Below are 18,921 nucleotides of genomic sequence, written 5' to 3'. Positions count from 1 at the left end.
TCTCACTGTGTTCTGGGTTACAACGCTTGGCCAAGTTGCAGAAGCAGGTTGGCCCTATACATGGTTGGGAGCAGAAAATATCCAAATCAAGTGAGGGTTGGTCTCTTCTAGAAGACACTTTCAACTAATTTTGACTTTACTTTGATTCTAACAAAAGGGGCTGCTCATCCACCAATCCTTTAGAGCTCATTTAAAAGTGTACTTAATTCAAAGAGATAGGTATGGAAAATTAACGCCAATGGGTTAACTCCCATCATTACGGTCAAAATCCACCGGTTCGACAAGAACTTCTCAACTCCGTCTACCTATCTCGACTATCGTGTACATGTTAAAAAGGTTTACATTATCTTGCTCCTTTTGAAATGCAGGGAATGCACTACTGTCTGAAAGACTTGCAAGGGGCACGATTATCTCAATTCTATATGACGAAAAAGATGGTACCGAATGTCACCATTTGTGGCAAGACCAATAAGAGCAAAGAATGAATCCTTATTCTTAAGATTCCAATGATGAGAATTAAGTAGAAAAGTTATATGGTAAAATCTACAAAAACTCCCAATCTTTTTTTTTCAAAAGGCTAAATACATAGTAAAACTATGTACATCCGCCCCATTATCATCTTTCGTTTATTAAGCTAAAAAATAACATTTTTGCTATATTTAATAAAAATCTTTTTTGTTGTAATATCTTATTATATATTAGAATTGCTTAACACCATTTTGGAGTGTCCAGAGATGGGATCGTATAAATGGGAGCTTAGGAAGAATCCTAGAATTTTTTTAACCCCAGATAACAATATTAGATTTAAAATTACATAGGGGGTCTTGCTACCCTTCCCTTCACACATTCTTGGATAAACCTCTGGATGATAACCATGGAATAAACCACTATCTAGTAATTCATAATCATAATTCTACGCCGAATATTGTGTTTTCCAAACTAACTACAGGTGCATTTTTGTATAGCAAGCGTCGTTTAGGAGTTGTAAGCCGAAAACTGGTCAAATAATCAACCTTTCGGCCATGTTGATGAAAATATCCTAACTTGGAAAAGCTACAGCGGCTAAACGGCTTGGCCGATTTTGACGTATTTAACATCAATCGAAGCGGAATTTAATGCACTAAAAGACACTTTTGAACAACATTTTCCTTAGGATTTTTTATTTAGGAGTTATAAGCGAAAAACATAAAAAAGTGCAAAATTTTCATAGTTTTTCGACTCTCAAAACTTAAGCAGACGTCAGAATCCGTCGCAAACTCAAAGGAGTCTTATTTGCGACCCCCTAAAGGTATTAAAACACTTTCCAGCTTTAGACGATTTTTCGGGGAGCATATGTCTAATTTGCCGGGGCTAAATAGGCAAGCACGATTTTTGTCGGCAGAACTCCTACATGGTTTCTCATCCGATTTTGTTAGTTTATGGCTCATTGGAAAGATCCCATTCATTACATGTCATAAAGGTCTTACATGAAAAAGTCCCCTGGGTTCTGCCCCAGTGGCTCTTAAAGTTTCCATGTTATCATTATTTGCTTACATTATGATCAGCTGGATAATTTATTTGCTGTAAATATTACAATATTCTAGGAAACGCGCCTGTGTACACACATTTCCTGACTTAGGCCATGGCCACCATTAACTACAGGCCGCGCCTGGTATTAAGTTGGCAACGTCGCAAGTAGGGTTGTTTAGTGTCAGACGTGTCATAAGATAACATGGCAGACAGGTGACAGCTCATTAATTTGCACTTTATTGATTTAATTTAAATTTATAAACATAAATAAACATACAGAATTGAAAACCAAAACAATATGAATTGAAAATCTATATCTGTACATTTAAAGCGGAGTCAATATTTTCATAGTCCAGTAACCAAGCTTTCGTAAATTAGCTGCTTCCAAACAAAACAGCTGTTACAACCCTACTTGCGACTTTGCCACTTCAAAGGCCACGGCCTGGAGTTAAAGGCGGCCGTGCGTAGCCTTAGTTGACATTAAATATTTACTTACTTGAATGTGGGTTTGCGTTCGTATTATAATAGAAAAAGCCAAGAAAGCCTAGGCAATTTGATATATTTCACCAAATAAGAAAAATGAAATGACGCAGAAGGCCTACTGTATTTCTTGAGCAATCATTGAAAGAACCAATTTGCAAATTATGGAAACATAGAAGAGCCATAGAACTCCACCAAGTAGAAGGAATAGAGATAATGTTTCATTGAGAATTTTTTATCGTTAGTAGTTTACATAATGAAGAACAATACTTTTTCTTTGAAATGGCGACCATACAAAGGTAGATATTTTTAAGCCAAGATTTTTTATTGGAGATGAGTGCGTAGGATGAGTGGCGCGATCTTGTAGTCTTGTTAGTGACTAAGGCCGACAAACATTAGCCCTTCTCATTGGCTGATTACCGATAGGGTGTGTGGCTTATAGGTTAACGATGTTTCTTGGAAGTCAGCCCTACCGGTCATCGCCTAGCTCACGTCAGCTGGGAAAGGAATTTGTAAATCAATGCTCATGCTACTGTTAAACTCTGTTCACACCAACTGGTCGACTAAATGTAATGTGAACAGAGTGCATAGATGATCACCGTGGTTACGGGGTTAATCCCCTTTCGTACACCCCCCTGGTTAAAACGTCAACCTACCACCGGTTGACAATAAAAAAAAAAAAAACAACTTAAGGAGATACGCAAACATCAAACACAATCGCTTAGGAAACATCAATCGCAAAGGTGGGAATCGAACGGATATCTTGATGTGCGTTCCGACTCTTCTTCCCCCCTTCTTGCGACGCGACGCGATCTTTTTGTTTCGAGACCCTTCCAGTGACGCGGTAGAATGAGCTGGATCGTTCCATATACAAAAACATAGCACTGCACATAGTCATATTACTCACTAATATGTTTTTTGGGTGGTATGTTTTTTGTTTATATTGAAAAATGTATATAACAAGTATATTTGCAGTAGTATTTTTGACTAAAACAATAGTAGCGAGGAAAGTTTAGTTTTTAAAGTATCTTTGATACATTATGAAAGATTACTGCACCACATAGTGCTGCACAATACCCCTAACACAAAAAATCTTACTAATATTATAAATGTGAAAGTTTGTGTGTTTGTTTATTTGTTTGTTTTTTGTTTGTTTGTTTGAAGTTCAATCACGCACTGGACGGATTGGGCTGAAATTTGGCATGATGATAGCTCACATTCCCAATTAACATATAGGCATATTCTTATCTCAAAAATCCTTTCGGGCTCCGCCCCAGTGGCTCTGTAGTTCCCCATGTTATTGTTAACCTTATGAGTATTCATATTTAAATGGAATTAAAGAATTTAGTTAGATGTTTCAACTAAAAAAGTTGGTTCTATGATATGCAAAAGCATAAAAAAGTAATAAGATTTACCGACAGGGTGCAGCACTATTAGTCTACTTTTTTGCATTTTTGAAAACGGCAAATTTGAACCAAGCAGCAACACAAAACTGTGATACGCAATATGAGAACTGTCAAAGTCGGATTTCTTACAGTTATATTTATGTTTTTAATTTCATGAATAATTTGTGATATTTTGCGAGTTTTTATCATTTATTTTTCTTTATTGTTTAGGTGAATTGGTAGAACGTTATGGCTATGGTAGAACACTTAAGTATACAGTACCGTAAATTTAAAGAAGCAAATTTTATCAAACTGTTATTTTGTCCTCCCCCATTGCAAACGCAAAGCTTGAGTATAACTGCAATACGTATTTTATACTTATATGCCAACCCCGTACGAAGGACGGGTACCCTGCTAGTTTACAATAATTTAACTGCACAAAAAAAAAATTTTACAGATCCACACCTCGTTTGGATATGTTCTGGGGCGGCAAGAATGATTTGACAGCAGCCATGGGATTTGAGAAGGATGGCGTCACAACAATTTTGTTCAGGAAAAAACTCAAAGGTAACTAACTTTGACTATCCAATTGTCAATGCTATTTAATTAATGTCACCTATGAATTAATGTCACTTTTACAAACAAAAGTATAATTAATAATTAAACCAAAGAAAATTAATTTTAGTTTTACAATAACATTTCCTTTTCGTCTGTAATGTGCTATGAATATTTAATTGTGTTTTTAACTACATTTTGATTGTCTTTCATTATGATTTGTTGTTACCTTAAGGTTTTTAATTGTTGTATACTAAAAGTTTAAATCTTATGAATCAAATAATTTAAAAATTGAAATTGGGAAAGCTGAAGCTTATTAGATATTTTTAAGTTTAATAATAATTTTTACTCCAAAATGGCCTTTGCAACAAATTGTTCAAGGGAGATCAGACTTTCAGGGTAAACATATACTGTATCATAAATAAAAAAAAAAAAAAATGATAGACAAAAGTGTCTTTTTGATTTTAATACAGGAACTCGTAGACATTACGAGTTCCTGTATTAAAATATATTTGTACTCGTAAGGTCCAATAAACAAGTATAAATGTAATAATTTGTACTACAGAACTATATAACTTCAATAGGATTTAGCCTAAGTTAAAAAGAAGCCATTTCATTTCCGTGTACACCACTGACATTTTATTAATAAAATAAATGAAATCATAACAAATATATACTTTCCATTTAGTTAAATTATACCTCTGTATCTCAGTCCTAAATAATTATTTAACTAAAACAGTCTTACTTTATGATGACCTTCCGTAGAGCTCTATTTTAATACAGGAACTCGTCTGTAAAAAAAAATATACAAATGCATAAATATTACTAATATAACTATTCTAAATATAAATTTCAATTACCATTTTCTTTCGTACAATGTGCTTTTTGCAAGTTAACATACTTATAACCTAATTTAACATATTCTAGAATTTGAGGTTAACCAACAGTGAATATTATTTTCCCCTATCCATGTTCAATAGTATTTATAATACAAATTTTAATTTCAGATTTAACTTTCCTAGATTATAATGGATAATAATATTTTGTACTTACAATGTCTACGAGATTTGCCTGCCATGAGATACAGAATTATGAATGAAATCAAACTTTGTGAGGGAAATGAAAAAAGAAACAATGTTACCACAACAAACAATTAAAATAAATCAATTTTGCTTCTTACATACTATAACTAAATTTGCTGGATTTTTTTTAAACAAACAATACAAGAATCAGTATAAATTTTCTGCCACTTCAAAATAAAAAAAATCAAAGTAAATTTAGTTCAATTTTTTTTCCCTTAATAACAAACAACAACAATATTTGCAAAATTAAATACTATGAAATAAAACACAACAATTAAATAGAATAGCTCGACTCAATACAATATCCGGTTAGTTCAGATAACCTATTGTAGTACAAATTATTACATTTATACTTGTTTATTGGACCTTACGAGTACAAATATATGCGCAACTCTGCTCTACAGAACAACAAAATATAAAAAAAAATCTGGAAATCACTATAGCCTACTTTTAAATTTTTATCCAAGCCTAATTTTTACTAGCCTAGAGTGAAATATTACATTACAGCCTAATTACTAAATGAGCATGAATCTATAGCAAGATAATTTCATAAATATGTCTAAATTTAACTTGAATTACCTTATCAAAGAAGAGCTAACATATGAGCTCTTATCAAGAGGACAAGATATTATTAACAATGATGTTCAGAGTTTAAGGAGGCAATTAAGGTCATGTCAAGACGTTCCAACAAATGTCATTAATTTGAAAGGGAAAATTATACTTAAAGATGAATTTGACACGATAGAAAACAAATTATATAGTGTAGAGGAACTAATAGGTCAGTGCAAGGAAGCTAATAGCAACTTATTAGTAGCCAAAATCAAGGCTAAGCTAGCCCATTTAGCCTTAAGAATTTCACATATGAAACTGTGTAAATTAGAAGAATCCTTTACGAATAGACTTACTGAATATGTGGATAAATTGCAAAAATCCACGTCGCAATTTGAAGCTATCCTAACTGACATCCCTCAGGAGGAGTTGGCGGAGTTTGAAGAAAGGTTAAACAAACACCTCTATTTTGGACGAAGAGGAAATTGACTCAGAGATAAATAAGCATGTTGTTCACGGTAGACAAACATCTTCTACCCCTACCCAACATAACACAGAGACACTGGAAGTCATTCAAGATTTCAAGCCTATAGAAATTCCATTAGACAATCGCCTTGGTCCACAAATACAACCACGAGCAGGCCCCACTCAAGAGATTGAAAATGTAAATGTATTCGGAAAAATTAAGAATCCGTTAGAAAAATATCTCCAAAAATTCAGGATCTGTAATGGACTAGAAATCTATCCTCTGCTGGACTTTTTAAGAAACCTAATAACCATCACCACCGAGACCAATCTTACTTCACACCAACTGTTTGAAATCTTGCCTACATATACTTCTCAACCACTCACGAATAAAATATTAGAACACAAGAACACAAATCAATCAATAGACCAACTACACACAGATATCATAAATACCTTCATACCAATAACACTGAAGGAGAAACTGAAACAAGAACTCATCTTTAGACCGCAAAAAACAAACGAACCGTTGTCAATCTACATAAATGAGGTCAAGACAAATCATCAAGTATTGAAGGGAAATCTCACTGAAGAAGAATTGGTTTGTTTCATCAAAAATGGCATCCACCCGGAAATCAGAAATAAATTAGTGTTTGAAAAAAATCCGATAACCTTCAGAGACCTAGACCAACTGTGCATAAACCTAAACAACGTTAATTTTAATGACTATGTCAGACACAATATGTTTCCTACTACGTCAAATACATCATCAGGACATATGCATAATAGATCAGTTGAAAATCAGGGAAATCATGGGTATGGACAAACGTCAAGTGGGACCTCATATCCACGAGACAGGGTTTGTTATAACTGTGCTAGACCAGGTCATACAGCAAGACAGTGCTTCAGAAAACCAAAAAACTCATAAACTTGGGAGGTGTAAGAACCGAACTTCACGTATCTTATCCTCCCAGAAAACAAAATGTTATTGATAATACAAACCATAGTTTCGCATTCAAAAATGAATTAAGACAACTAGTTAAAGGGCACAACAAGTTAAAGAAACCTAGCATAACAAAAACCAAAGGTAAAACAATACATTCTTTACCATGCATGCAAATAAAATTAACTGGGAAAATACATGTAAAATCTCTACTCGATACTGGAGCCAGTAGAAACTTTATAAGTAAAGAGCTTTATGACAAACTAAACGCAGTAAATAAAATTAGAGGAACTAAGAAATGGACTGATATAATGTTAGCTGCAAATGAAGAACCATTGGACATCATAAATGAATGTAAGATAAAAATCAAGATAAGCAAGTATTCCTGGTATGAAAAATTTTTGGTGATAAAACAAAACTATTATGATATGATAGTGGGAGCTCCATTCATTCGTAACAAAGGCCTAATTATCGATTTAAATGACAACAGCTGTTATTTTAAATTCGCACCTTCAGACAAAATAAAGTTGTGTGGAGATGAAAATTGGCAGAAATTAGCAATAAATAATATTCATATCGGAACTCCAGAGATGACCACAGAAATAGAAGAACTAGTAAAATCTTATCCCAATGTATTTACTGATAAGATTGGTGAGGCACTTGACCTATAAGTAGAACTAAAGCTTACTGATGATAAACCTATATGTATTCGCCCTTATTTTCTAAGTTCGCCCACTTTGAACAAAATGAAAGCCATAGTAGACGATTGGTTAGCCCAAGGTATAATAGAACCATCCACTAGCGCAGGGGTGCCCAGAGGGGGGGTACCGTGGCGCGTTTGCGCCACAGGAATTTTGGGGGGGGACTTTTTTTAAGGGATTTTGGGGGGGGGGATATGTAATTTTTGCTAGCTGTCATGATGGCTGTATAATTTTGTACAAGCAGTCCGAAAAAGTGTTTCTCACTAAAAGTAGCTCACTATCAACAACAACAACATTTTGCCGTTCGTAATTAAGATTGCTTCTAAGAATGGTAAAGCACCTTGTCAGACAATCCTTAACATGCCAGTGTCGAATTTTACATGCTACATATGTTTTGTTGGTTCTTTAACTCCACTATAGTCAGGATTTACAAAAGATCCCCTTCTGGAGGTGTCGTCAGAATACGTTACAAACATTTAACACAAAACACGAAACGATTACAGATAGGCCTATTACGCGTGTACATTGCCGTCGGCAAGACTGGAAGTAAACTGAATCGGGTTCAGGTTATGACGGACCGACGTGGTCTCTGGATTGTCGTCTGCGTTGTCAACAGCTGATATTGGACTATTGTAGTGACTGAGAAGGGTATTGAAAATATAATGGGATATACAAATTTTGTGCTGTCCCAATTTTATGTATTCATATATTTCAAACTCCTCAAAGTATTTAATAAATTTCCTTTCGTGCAGTACTGTAGAATTTCGAGACCATCATTTATATCCAGCATATAAATTGGTTATTATTGTCAATAGTTTTGAATGGAAAACTCAATTATGAATCCCATTATATTTTCAACATACTTTCCTCCGTCACTACAATTAGCCCAATATCAGCTTTTGATAACTTAGACGACAATCCAGAGACCACGTCTTTCCGTCATAATCTGATTCAGTTTACTTCCAGTCCTGCCCGCGGCAATATACACGCGAGAATTGATAGGCCTATCTGTTATCGTTTCGTGTTTTGTGTACAAACGGATTGTCTGACAAGATGCGTTCCTACCATTTTAGTCATAAAAGGCAATCCTGGGGCTATAAAAATGAATTATAAGATTACTTCGTCACAAAAACCTTTTGTTCTAAAGGCATGGTATTTTGCCCGGCGATTTTTGTAGAAGGCAGCCTGCAGTGGCGAGCAACAATAGTCTGACTTATTTCGTGACTCTGCCTATAATTTTGAAACAATTAAGATACTTTTTGCCAGTATTATTAATACACTTAAAGCTGTTTGAATTCTTAAGCCCTCTAAACATTAATGCCACCTAATATATTGTACAGTTACAGTACTGTGTTGGAGTAGATTAATTCACCGAGTATATTGTTGAACGTGTTGAAGACTTTGTCTATTGCAATACTGAGCACATGTTGGCTGACAATACAAATTCGGAATTTTGTAAATTGAAAAACTTCTAATTCAACCATTAGTTAGATATGTATTGTTAAATGACGTTTCCTATTAAACATTTAATTTTGATTCTGAATCAGCAAGTTTGTTTTTTGTACCTCAAGTTTACTAAATACTTTAAATACTCGTTTTATGAGGTAAAGGGAAAATTGTCAGATGAATTGGTGGGGGGAGGGTAGGTTTAAATAGACGACAACATAAATTGGGGGACTACTCCTTTGGCTTGGGGGGGGGGGGGATTGCGCCTCTGGGTTTAGGGGGGATGGGCACCTCTGCACTAGCGAATATAGCAGCCCAGCATTTTTAACAGCAAAAGATAGATTGGTAGTCAACTATTCTGAGTTGAATAAGAAATTAGTGAAAATGAACTATCCAATTGGTGACCTCCAAAATATGTATCATCATCTACAAGGGGCTAGTTACTTTACAGTAATCGACTTGAATAAGGCTTTCCTTCAATGTCCTTTAGCAGAGTCGCACATATATTTGTACTCGTAAGGTCCAATAAACAAGTATAAATGTAATAATTTGTACTACAGAACTATATAACTTCAATAGGATTTAGCCTAAGTTAAAAAGAAGCCATTTCATTTCCGTGTACACCACTGACATTTTATTAATAAAATAAATGAAATCATAACAAATATATACTTTCCATTTAGTTAAATTATACCTCTGTATCTCAGTCCTAAATAATTATTTAACTAAAACAGTCTTACTTTATGATGACCTTCCGTAGAGCTCTATTTTAATACAGGAACTCGTCTGTAAAAAAAAATATACAAATGCATAAATATTACTAATATAACTATTCTAAATATAAATTTCAATTACCATTTTCTTTCGTACAATGTGCTTTTTGCAAGTTAACATACTTATAACCTAATTTAACATATTCTAGAATTTGAGGTTAACCAACAGTGAATATTATTTTCCCCTATCCATGTTCAATAGTATTTATAATACAAATTTTAATTTCAGATTTAACTTTCCTAGATTATAATGGATAATAATATTTTGTACTTACAATGTCTACGAGATTTGCCTGCCATGAGATACAGAATTATGAATGAAATCAAACTTTGTGAGGGAAATGAAAAAAGAAACAATGTTACCACTACAAACAATTAAAATAAATCAATTTTGCTTCTTACATACTATAACTAAATTTGCTGGATTTTTTTTAAAACAAACAATACAAGAATCAGTATACCCCATATAGTCTGATTGAATTAACTAACTAATGTTATTCATTGTGACCATTGGTTAGAATATATTATTGATCAAATAAAAGGATTGCCTTATCCAAGCATAGTTGTTGGTATAGTTTCGTTCATTAGAACTTCGTCATGTCATTGTCTGCGCAACCACATCATCAATGTATTAATACATTATGGTATGTCAAAAGATTCTTTAAAATACCAAAATCACAATAGTCAAGTTGATCAAATGATTAAAATGGAATAACTGGTTAAAACTGTAAAGGCAGTGATAAGACAGTGCTTGCCAGCCTCTACAGTTTTTACTAGTTTTATCACTTTTTATTCCATTTTAACCATCAACATGACTAGTTTTGACTATTGTGATTTTTACATTATTTTAAAGAATCTTTGGACATACCATAATGTATTAATACATTGATGATGTGGTTGCGCATGACCTGAGGAGGTTTAATGAACGAAACTATGCCAGCAACTGTGGTTGGATAAGGTAATCCTTTTATTTTATCAAACTAACTAACCTCATTGGCTGCAAATCCAAAAAAAGGGGCGAATCCCATCCTCTTCGTCATTGTTGTCCGGACCTAGATGGGAACAAAGAAGCCAGTACTCTAATGAAACACCTTTGTAATGTTTTAGAATAACCGCATTAGTGTGCAGGAGCTGGTGAGGTTGGTTGATGAATGGAGGTACGGAGTGTTTCAGGTGATTGTGATAGCAGTGAGAACAGAAGGTGGAGTGATGGAACAACCAATTGGCTTGGTTTATTTGATCAGGCTATATGGCATCACATTGTATTACTGAATTTTACAATACATAGAGCAAGCAGATTAAATTAAAGTAATTGGGGGAATTAAAAATCAAAGTAATATTAAAAATCAAGAACTGAGAGGCTTTTTGATTCAACTCTGTTCTTTTTTAGGTGTACCCAAGAAGAGATTCCGTAGAAAGACTGTCTAAAAAACAGTATAGAACATGAATGCAAGGGGGCGGCTTTGGTTGATTGATACTCAATAATACTTTATCAGTTGGTTAACTGCTTACACTATTCATAGAATAATGCATAATTTCTAGCATAAAGTGTGGTATATGATCAATGATATTTAATTTATGTACTTATGGTTTGTACTTTCTTCTAGCCGCTGAGCCCACAGACCATTCTATAGAAGAGGACTTGATGCATGTGATCTGGTCCCGGGGCCAAGAGCCAGGCAAGTACCACCACTTCCCCAAATCTGGCCTGGAGAAGGATATGGCAAAGGTGAAGGAATTCTACAAACCAGACGAGCTCAAATACCATGGCCATGGCGACCAGAGAGGAGTAATCAGCCTTAACTTCTACGGTAATTACTCAATGTAATCTGTGTCATCATTATTTTTGTTGATTGGCCAGCTTCAGCCTAATGTGTGAGCTGATGAGCCTTATCCATCTTTGACTCTCTACATAATGCTGTAATATAGGTATAATATATATCATATATATATGTGTTTTGGCGTCTTTTTTTGACCTATGTGCTTGCTAAGAAATGGGTTTGTGGTAAAGTTTTTCAAAGCGAATAACAGGCCAAATGACAGGAAATGACACTACATGAATTTTAATGTAATCCATTTCATTGAGGATCAATTTCAGGAGGAAAGCAGTGGAAACATGTTTTGAGATACCAGTTATCGAGGAACTCTAGCTAGTTTTGAGTTTCCTGTAGTTTCTGTTGGTCTTATTTACCTTACAAATTTACACTTTTATTATAGTACCAGTTCTGAAACCTTTTTCATTATATTCCAGACGGCACTGGACCCAGCTGAACTTAATCATTGCGCTTTGAATAAAATTATCGTGGCCGTAAACTCAGCTGATGATCAGTAAAAATGCTGTATCCAAACATTGCTCATTTTTAAAGATGAAAAGCAAAGGCCTTAAAAAATGCACGCTTTGTCGGCATTGTACAAATATCTCTACCTCTAAACACGCCAAAATTCTTAACAGAATCCACCTCAGAGACAGCAGCTGCTGGTAACGAGGTGGCCAGTGGCGCAGAGCCCCCAGTGCCCAAGATCACCCCATGCCAAGGCGAGTGGGAGTCTCCCAGAGGTTGTGATGTTTCCAAGGGCAACTGTGAGTATCATGCCCAGTGGGAGTTCTATCCTCGTAAGGATGAGATTAAGTTTACCATCACAACCTCTAACACCAACCACTGGACGGGCATCGGCTTCTCTGATGATCAGAAAATGGTGAGTGTCACAGAGTTACCTTAGGCCATTAATCAATACTAGTAGTCGAAAACTCAACCAAAAATATGTAATGCACAGGCTTCCCTATTTTCACCCCAAGCTGTAAATAAAATATGTGATTGTAATTTCTTCCATTTGTTTTGATTTTCTGTTTATTTTTTGTTGTTATTTTGTCACCAGCATAAACCCATAAAACCCATGGTAATTCTTTTTAAAATTTCAAATTCATTTTTTGTGCTTATTTTTTAAACTATTTTAATTTATAAAGGGATCCCGCACATCTACAGGAAAATACCTTTCTAACAGTATACACGTAGATTTTCCCTGCAATGTACACGAGCTGAGAAAAAAGGTTTGTATATTTTCCAGGATTATTCCAATGGTGCGTTACAAGATCTATAGGTCTCGTCCGCTATAATCATAGCGGATAAGAATATATTGGTTAGAATATATTGGTATATTGGTACCCAGGTGCAATACGAGACCCCGAGATTACGTTGCGCAGTACCTAATCTTTTGCGCATCATAACCTCGTAAAGAAAGGCGAGAGAGCGCTGAGTGTTTGTTTATCTGAACCAGTACAATGTTGACAATCTTCAGCCAGCCCAGGAAGTAAATATGACGTCATTGTACGAGACCCCGAGATCTCGTACCGCACAGCTGTAATAGTTGATTATTTATTTGTATTTATTCTTTTCCTACAATAACAAATTAAGAAAAATATATGTTATCTGTTTATTTACGAATTCCTCATAATCGTAACTGGTATAAAAATTATATTTTATCTTTCTTTTATCACTTTTTATATGAATGCGTTTCCTTACAGCTGATTTCAGGCTAAATAAAATAAAAATGAAATATGTTTACAAATTACTGTATTTATTTTGTTATAATTTTGGGGTTGGGCTATGACCTCGAAATGAGTGCGTGCCAACAGTGAGTCGAGGGGGCGGGGGGGAAGGCATGGGTGCAACCTCGAAGCTATATTTAGACTTGCACCACTTCCCTAAAGGGCTGGGAAAGGGATCCCAATCGCAAAACAAAAACCAATGATACAAAGTTGTTTATCGGAAATTGCTTGGCCGGTTTGACGATTATTTAGCATTAATTTTTGTATGATTTAGTAGGGACCAGGAGAAATATTCAAGTTAATGTAAATGATTTGCTTTTTTACATCAAAATACAACATTGCACAATCGTGATATTTTAGGTCATTTACCAGTGACCTTTAATACGCATCCGTTAGTGCTGTTTTAGAAGAGAAACACGTTGATAGTTAAACAAGATTTATGTTCCCGTAGTTGAAAACGATAAATATGTAAACCTGTAAAACATTAGATAACTCATTAAAAATAACAGCATAAAAACACCATTATTCTTTCTCTTTGTTCTTGAATTATTTTTTTGGTTTTCTTCTTTCATCCAAGCATTCGACAAAGGGTACCATGGTTACTAATCACCCCATTATAGCCTCATGTAGTGCTTGGAACAACTATTTTTGTTACGAGACCCAGGGGTCTCGTATCGTAATAAAGTAAAAGTTTATTACTTCAGTGTGTTACGAGATCTATTTATCTTGTTCATTTCATATTTACTAGTTGATACACCAAGAAAAATGCATTATATACAAGTTTCATTTCTTTACGATACCTGTACGCCGAAATATCGATGTCTTAATTTTTGGAAAGAAGCCAAATTATGGGTCCCGCACTACGGGCTAGGTATGATACGAGACCTCGGGATCTCGTAGCGCAGTGAACGTGTTAAAGAAACATGCTTGCCTATTAATATATAGATTATTGTTACGATAACTTTTTATTTTTCGAGGAAAATTTCTGGTTGGTGGTTTGGCATCATATGGATCTCGTAACTTGTAGGCCACTAGGCCCAGTAGTTGATTTGCTCAACTCACCCAGCACTTGACTAGACTGTCCACACGCATCCCTTTCCTATTGTTGCTATTTTATTACTAGTTGTTACAAACTTTATTGTATTTTTTTTTTATTATTAGTTTTTAGAGGTTAACTGTAAGAAAGGACCATGAGGTCCTAAGTTCGCCTCAATAAAGAAGCATTTTCATTTCATTTCATTTTCCTATTCCGTATACCGTAGCTTTCGTGTTAAATGTTGTATGAGTTTAAAATGGCACGACAAGAGTTTATTGCTGAATTTAGAACTTAAAAACTGAATTAGATTATTAGAACTTAAACTGAATCACCACTTAAATTCAGAGATTGCTTTATAGCTTTTGTAAAAAAAACTTTATGATATTCCATGAGGATAAAATTTGCTGGAAAATTACTGTATAATGCATTTCTTGAAAACACTCAATAAAGGCAGCCAAGAGTTGCCTCCAAATAAAAAATGTGAAAACACCTTTCAATATATTTCTGCTAGAAAACATGTTTATAGTTTAGGGAGTATGAATTCTAATGACCCAAATGGTTAATAAAATCGTTCCCATTGAACTGTTGATCTTTAGGTAAAAAAATTTAAAAACTGAATTTTATAAGAGAGTATGATTTACGTAGGCTACAGCAAGAAAATGCAACACAGGGCCAACTGTTCAACTGAAGCATTGAGTGATTGAGTGTCGAATAGTCGAGTCAAGTGAGTAGGCCTACCTACACTGAACTTACCCCAATACTGACTCACTCAGCGACCACAGAATAAAACAATTAAATTTTGTTTCTGTGGTCGCTGGACTCACTTGACAGCAGTAAACAGATGTTTCGCAGGCAAATCGTGGTGGTGGGGGTAGTTACTTGGCCAAGCAACTCAATTCTCAACTAAATCACTCGACTCGCTCTCAACTGACCTCTTTTTACCGACTCGCCCATTGCTTGACTGGCCTGCATGTCTAGTTAGAGAGCGAGTGGCTGCTTGCACCCCGCCGTACTCGACCCAGCCAGGCTTATGTCTGTTTTGTCTTTCGATAATAATAAAGTAGTCAGTTGTTCTTATCATGATATTTTTAATTTTATTAACCTTTTTAACAGTTTATTAAAAATAAATTTTTATCCTAAACAAAATTTACATGCGTTAGACGTATCTATACGGATCCATGCATTCCTTAGCAAGCATTGGACGAATATATTGCAACAACTATTGTCATAAAACTTGTATAAAAAAATATTTATATAAAATGGTGACTTTATTAATCAACTTTAATCATCAGATAGAAGTGGGAAAACATCAAAATTTGTAAAGTGATTATTTAACCTCAACCAAATTATTGATCGCGCATAGTGAGTAGAGCTTTGCCCTCCAGCTTGGGAAGGGTTAAAAGAAGTAGATCATATTCTATTCCAATGTCAATGTTGTAGCCACTTTTGAAATTATAAGAGACACACAGCTGAATCCAGTTCACTGAGAGTGCTGAAGTGTACTGATTTTTGTAAAAACACATACAATCTCAGTACCGTAACAACGAACAAAGGAATAAATAGAGTTTTAGACTGTACTATGAGTGGCTCATTCAACTATGTTCCTTTTTAATAAAAAAAATTACTAAAACTGCTCTAAATAGATGTAATGTTTACTTCAGTATCCAATAGTCAATAGTTGCACCCAATCCCGACTGGTGCAGGATTCAAACCTTAAATCTTTATTTCTGTCCCCTAGCAAGGGATGCACCAATTCCACCACCCACCCATTGGTTTTTCACCTAACAGTCTTACTCCCAGCACAGAGAAGTAAGATACAGAGGATACATTCAATGGTAAACTTAAGTGGTGTCTAGTACCAGTTGCTAGAGCAAATTCTATTCATACTATACAGTACTTCCCCTCTCCATTCCCCCTTCGCTTTCTCATACTACAGCGCTCACACTGTAGGAAGATCCTGTGCGCTACAACTGCTTTACAAATATACTATGTGGCCATCGCTATTCAGGCTCTTCCTTGCTCGGAACCAGTACATTTCCGCCCCACTATACCACAGCTAAAAGTGCACGGTTGTCCCATTAGCTTGCATCCTCTGTATATTACTTCTCTGTGCTCCCAGATTGCAGCCCATGTTTTTGTTGATTCATGCTCGCATAGATGAAGGTTGGGTTATGTTATTGTTACTCATTAGTGACTGAAAAACTCTACATTGGCCTACTTATGCCCTTAGATTAGAGGTCTTAAAGGGCTACAGCATGATTTCATTTCAATGTTTGACAACTCCTGTGTTTGTATTGTAGTCGCAAACAGATGCAGTTCTAGGCTGGGTGGACAAGTCTGGCCGTCATTTCCTCATGGACACTTGGATCGGAGGCTACACTTCTCCTCTTCTTGACACTTCACAGGATATCTACAACAAGACTGGCCGCATAGAGAATGGTCTCACCATCTTGTCTTTTGTTAGAAAGCGATCCACCCAAGATCAAAGGGTATGTGTTGGATTTATTACAGCCTGTAACTTATGTCCTACTTCAATAGTAACGGAAAAATAAAACAATGACAAATAACATTGATAAAAAATTACATCTGGGTACTTAATTAATAGTCCACTGTCAAATGTACACCCGTGTGCTCCTTGATGAGGCAGGTGTGGGAGTAGTCTTAATCTCTTTGTTTGACCTTGGAGAAATACAATTTCAATGGTGGCACTCTTGAAAATGGTGCGTTTGAACGCTGAGGGTAAAAAACAAAATGGCTGCCAATTATATTTTTAAAGTCAAATTCCATGAAAACCAGCTATTAAAACAAAATTTTGCAAAACATTATAAGTCCTTTTTATTACAAATAGAATGACACTTTATTTGCGAAAATCGGATAATAAATAAAAAAGTTATGTTACTTTTATTACTAATAGTAATTATCAAAATGGCAGTCATTTTGAAATCACAAATTTAAATTCCATAGAAACTAGTGACAAAAACATAATAAAAGTTACATAACTTTTTTATTTATTATCCGATTTTCGCAAATAAAGTGTCGTTCGATTTGTAATAAAAAGGACTTTACATACTGCGTTTCAAAGTTTTGTTTTAATTGCTGGTTTTCATGAAATTTGACTTTAAAAAACTTTAATGGCCGCCATTTTGAAATTCGATGAGCCTGATCAAAGATTTTTTCGGAGAATGTTTATAGTTGTAGACTTAAAGTTTATACCAAGTTTCATAAAAATATCTCCAAGAGCTTATGAGTTATGAACTATTTTCAAAAAATACAAAATGGTGGATTACGGCTAAACTAAGCCGAAATCGAAAAAATGTTATACAACATTTTCGACTTATTTTTGAACATAGAATCTAAATCTGCATAGCCCGTTACGCTTTACTGAAACACCCTTTATTACTTTTTGAAATATTTAACTGTCCTGGGACATTACATCCACCCTAATTAATTTATTTATGAAAAATATAAAATTATGTTTTATGAAAGAATGGTGTATCCTACATAAAAACTTTAACAATATTTTTTGTGCAGATTTGAAATAGCTACATTTTGGTATCAACAATTCTTTCATAACTCTAACGGTTACTGATATAAGTAAGAAAAGAAGTTTGCGACGGCGGCCATTTTGTTTTTTACCCACAGCGTTCAAACGCACCATTTTCAAGAGTGCCACCATCGAAATTGTATTTCTCCAAGGTCAACCGAAGAGATTAAGACTACTCCCACACCTGCCTCATTCAGGAGCACACGGGAGCCTGTATATGTACATTTGACAGGGGACTATAATCAAAAACCAACAATTCATAAAACCATAGGTTCAAAAAATGAATAAATGGTGAACATTTTACATTTTTAAAACAGTTTTATAGAATAAATTTATAGAATGTGTCAGTATAAAATTGTTCTGTGTTGTAAGTTTCACTAAAATGAGTCTTATTAATTAACTTTTTAATAGCCCTCGTTATTGAGCTGAAGGTTTTTATTTACCCTATGTACAGTCTTCTATCGTCAGATCAATAAAACAAAGAAATGTCTATTCACACAAAATATATATAATACTGTCACTGGCACCGTGTTGGGGCCAAACGGAAAACGCACCGACGGACACACGGACGAGTCATAGGTCTTTCTCCCTCCGTTTTATTTCTTGTGCTCAAGAAATTAAACGGAGAAGGGAAAGACCTCTCCTCCGCTGTGTATCCAACAACACATCACCCGTTCAGCCCGAACGCAGTACCAGTGATAGTTGTAAATATTTTGTTTCACAATATAGTGGAATCAGTGTTTTTGATATGCAGGTAAATGACCTCCTGAATATGCAACACAAGCTAGACAAATTTACATAGGGTGAATACAAACATGTAGCTCAAGTATGAAGGCAACCAAAAAAGGTAATTAATATAGTTCAATTTCTTAAAACTGAGATAAACAAAAAGTATACTTACCGGTA

The 18,921-nt window shown here is 34.9% G+C and overlaps 1 protein-coding gene across 2 annotated transcripts in view; it reads left to right on the top strand.

Moving 5' to 3' along the window:
* Nucleotides 1-18,921, top strand: part of LOC128996389 (uncharacterized) — a 154,523-nt gene that overhangs the window by 113,337 nt on the left and 22,265 nt on the right. For both annotated transcript variants that reach the window (XM_054421691.1, XM_054421692.1), the window contains exons 11-14: nt 3,832-3,941; nt 11,496-11,699; nt 12,341-12,585; nt 16,772-16,960. In XM_054421691.1, coding sequence (XP_054277666.1) covers nt 3,832-3,941; nt 11,496-11,699; nt 12,341-12,585; nt 16,772-16,960 — 748 coding nt within the window. The remainder of the gene's footprint in view (nt 1-3,831; nt 3,942-11,495; nt 11,700-12,340; nt 12,586-16,771; nt 16,961-18,921) is intronic.

This window comes from Macrosteles quadrilineatus, unplaced genomic scaffold, assembly GCF_028750875.1.
Source record: "Macrosteles quadrilineatus isolate MER2022 unplaced genomic scaffold, UCM_ALF_1.0 Scaffold_6__1_contigs__length_79288215, whole genome shotgun sequence".
In the NCBI taxonomy this organism is placed as follows: domain Eukaryota; kingdom Metazoa; phylum Arthropoda; class Insecta; order Hemiptera; family Cicadellidae; genus Macrosteles; species Macrosteles quadrilineatus.
Note: the sequence above shows the minus strand (reverse complement) of the source record. Positions and strands in the feature narration are given on the sequence as shown.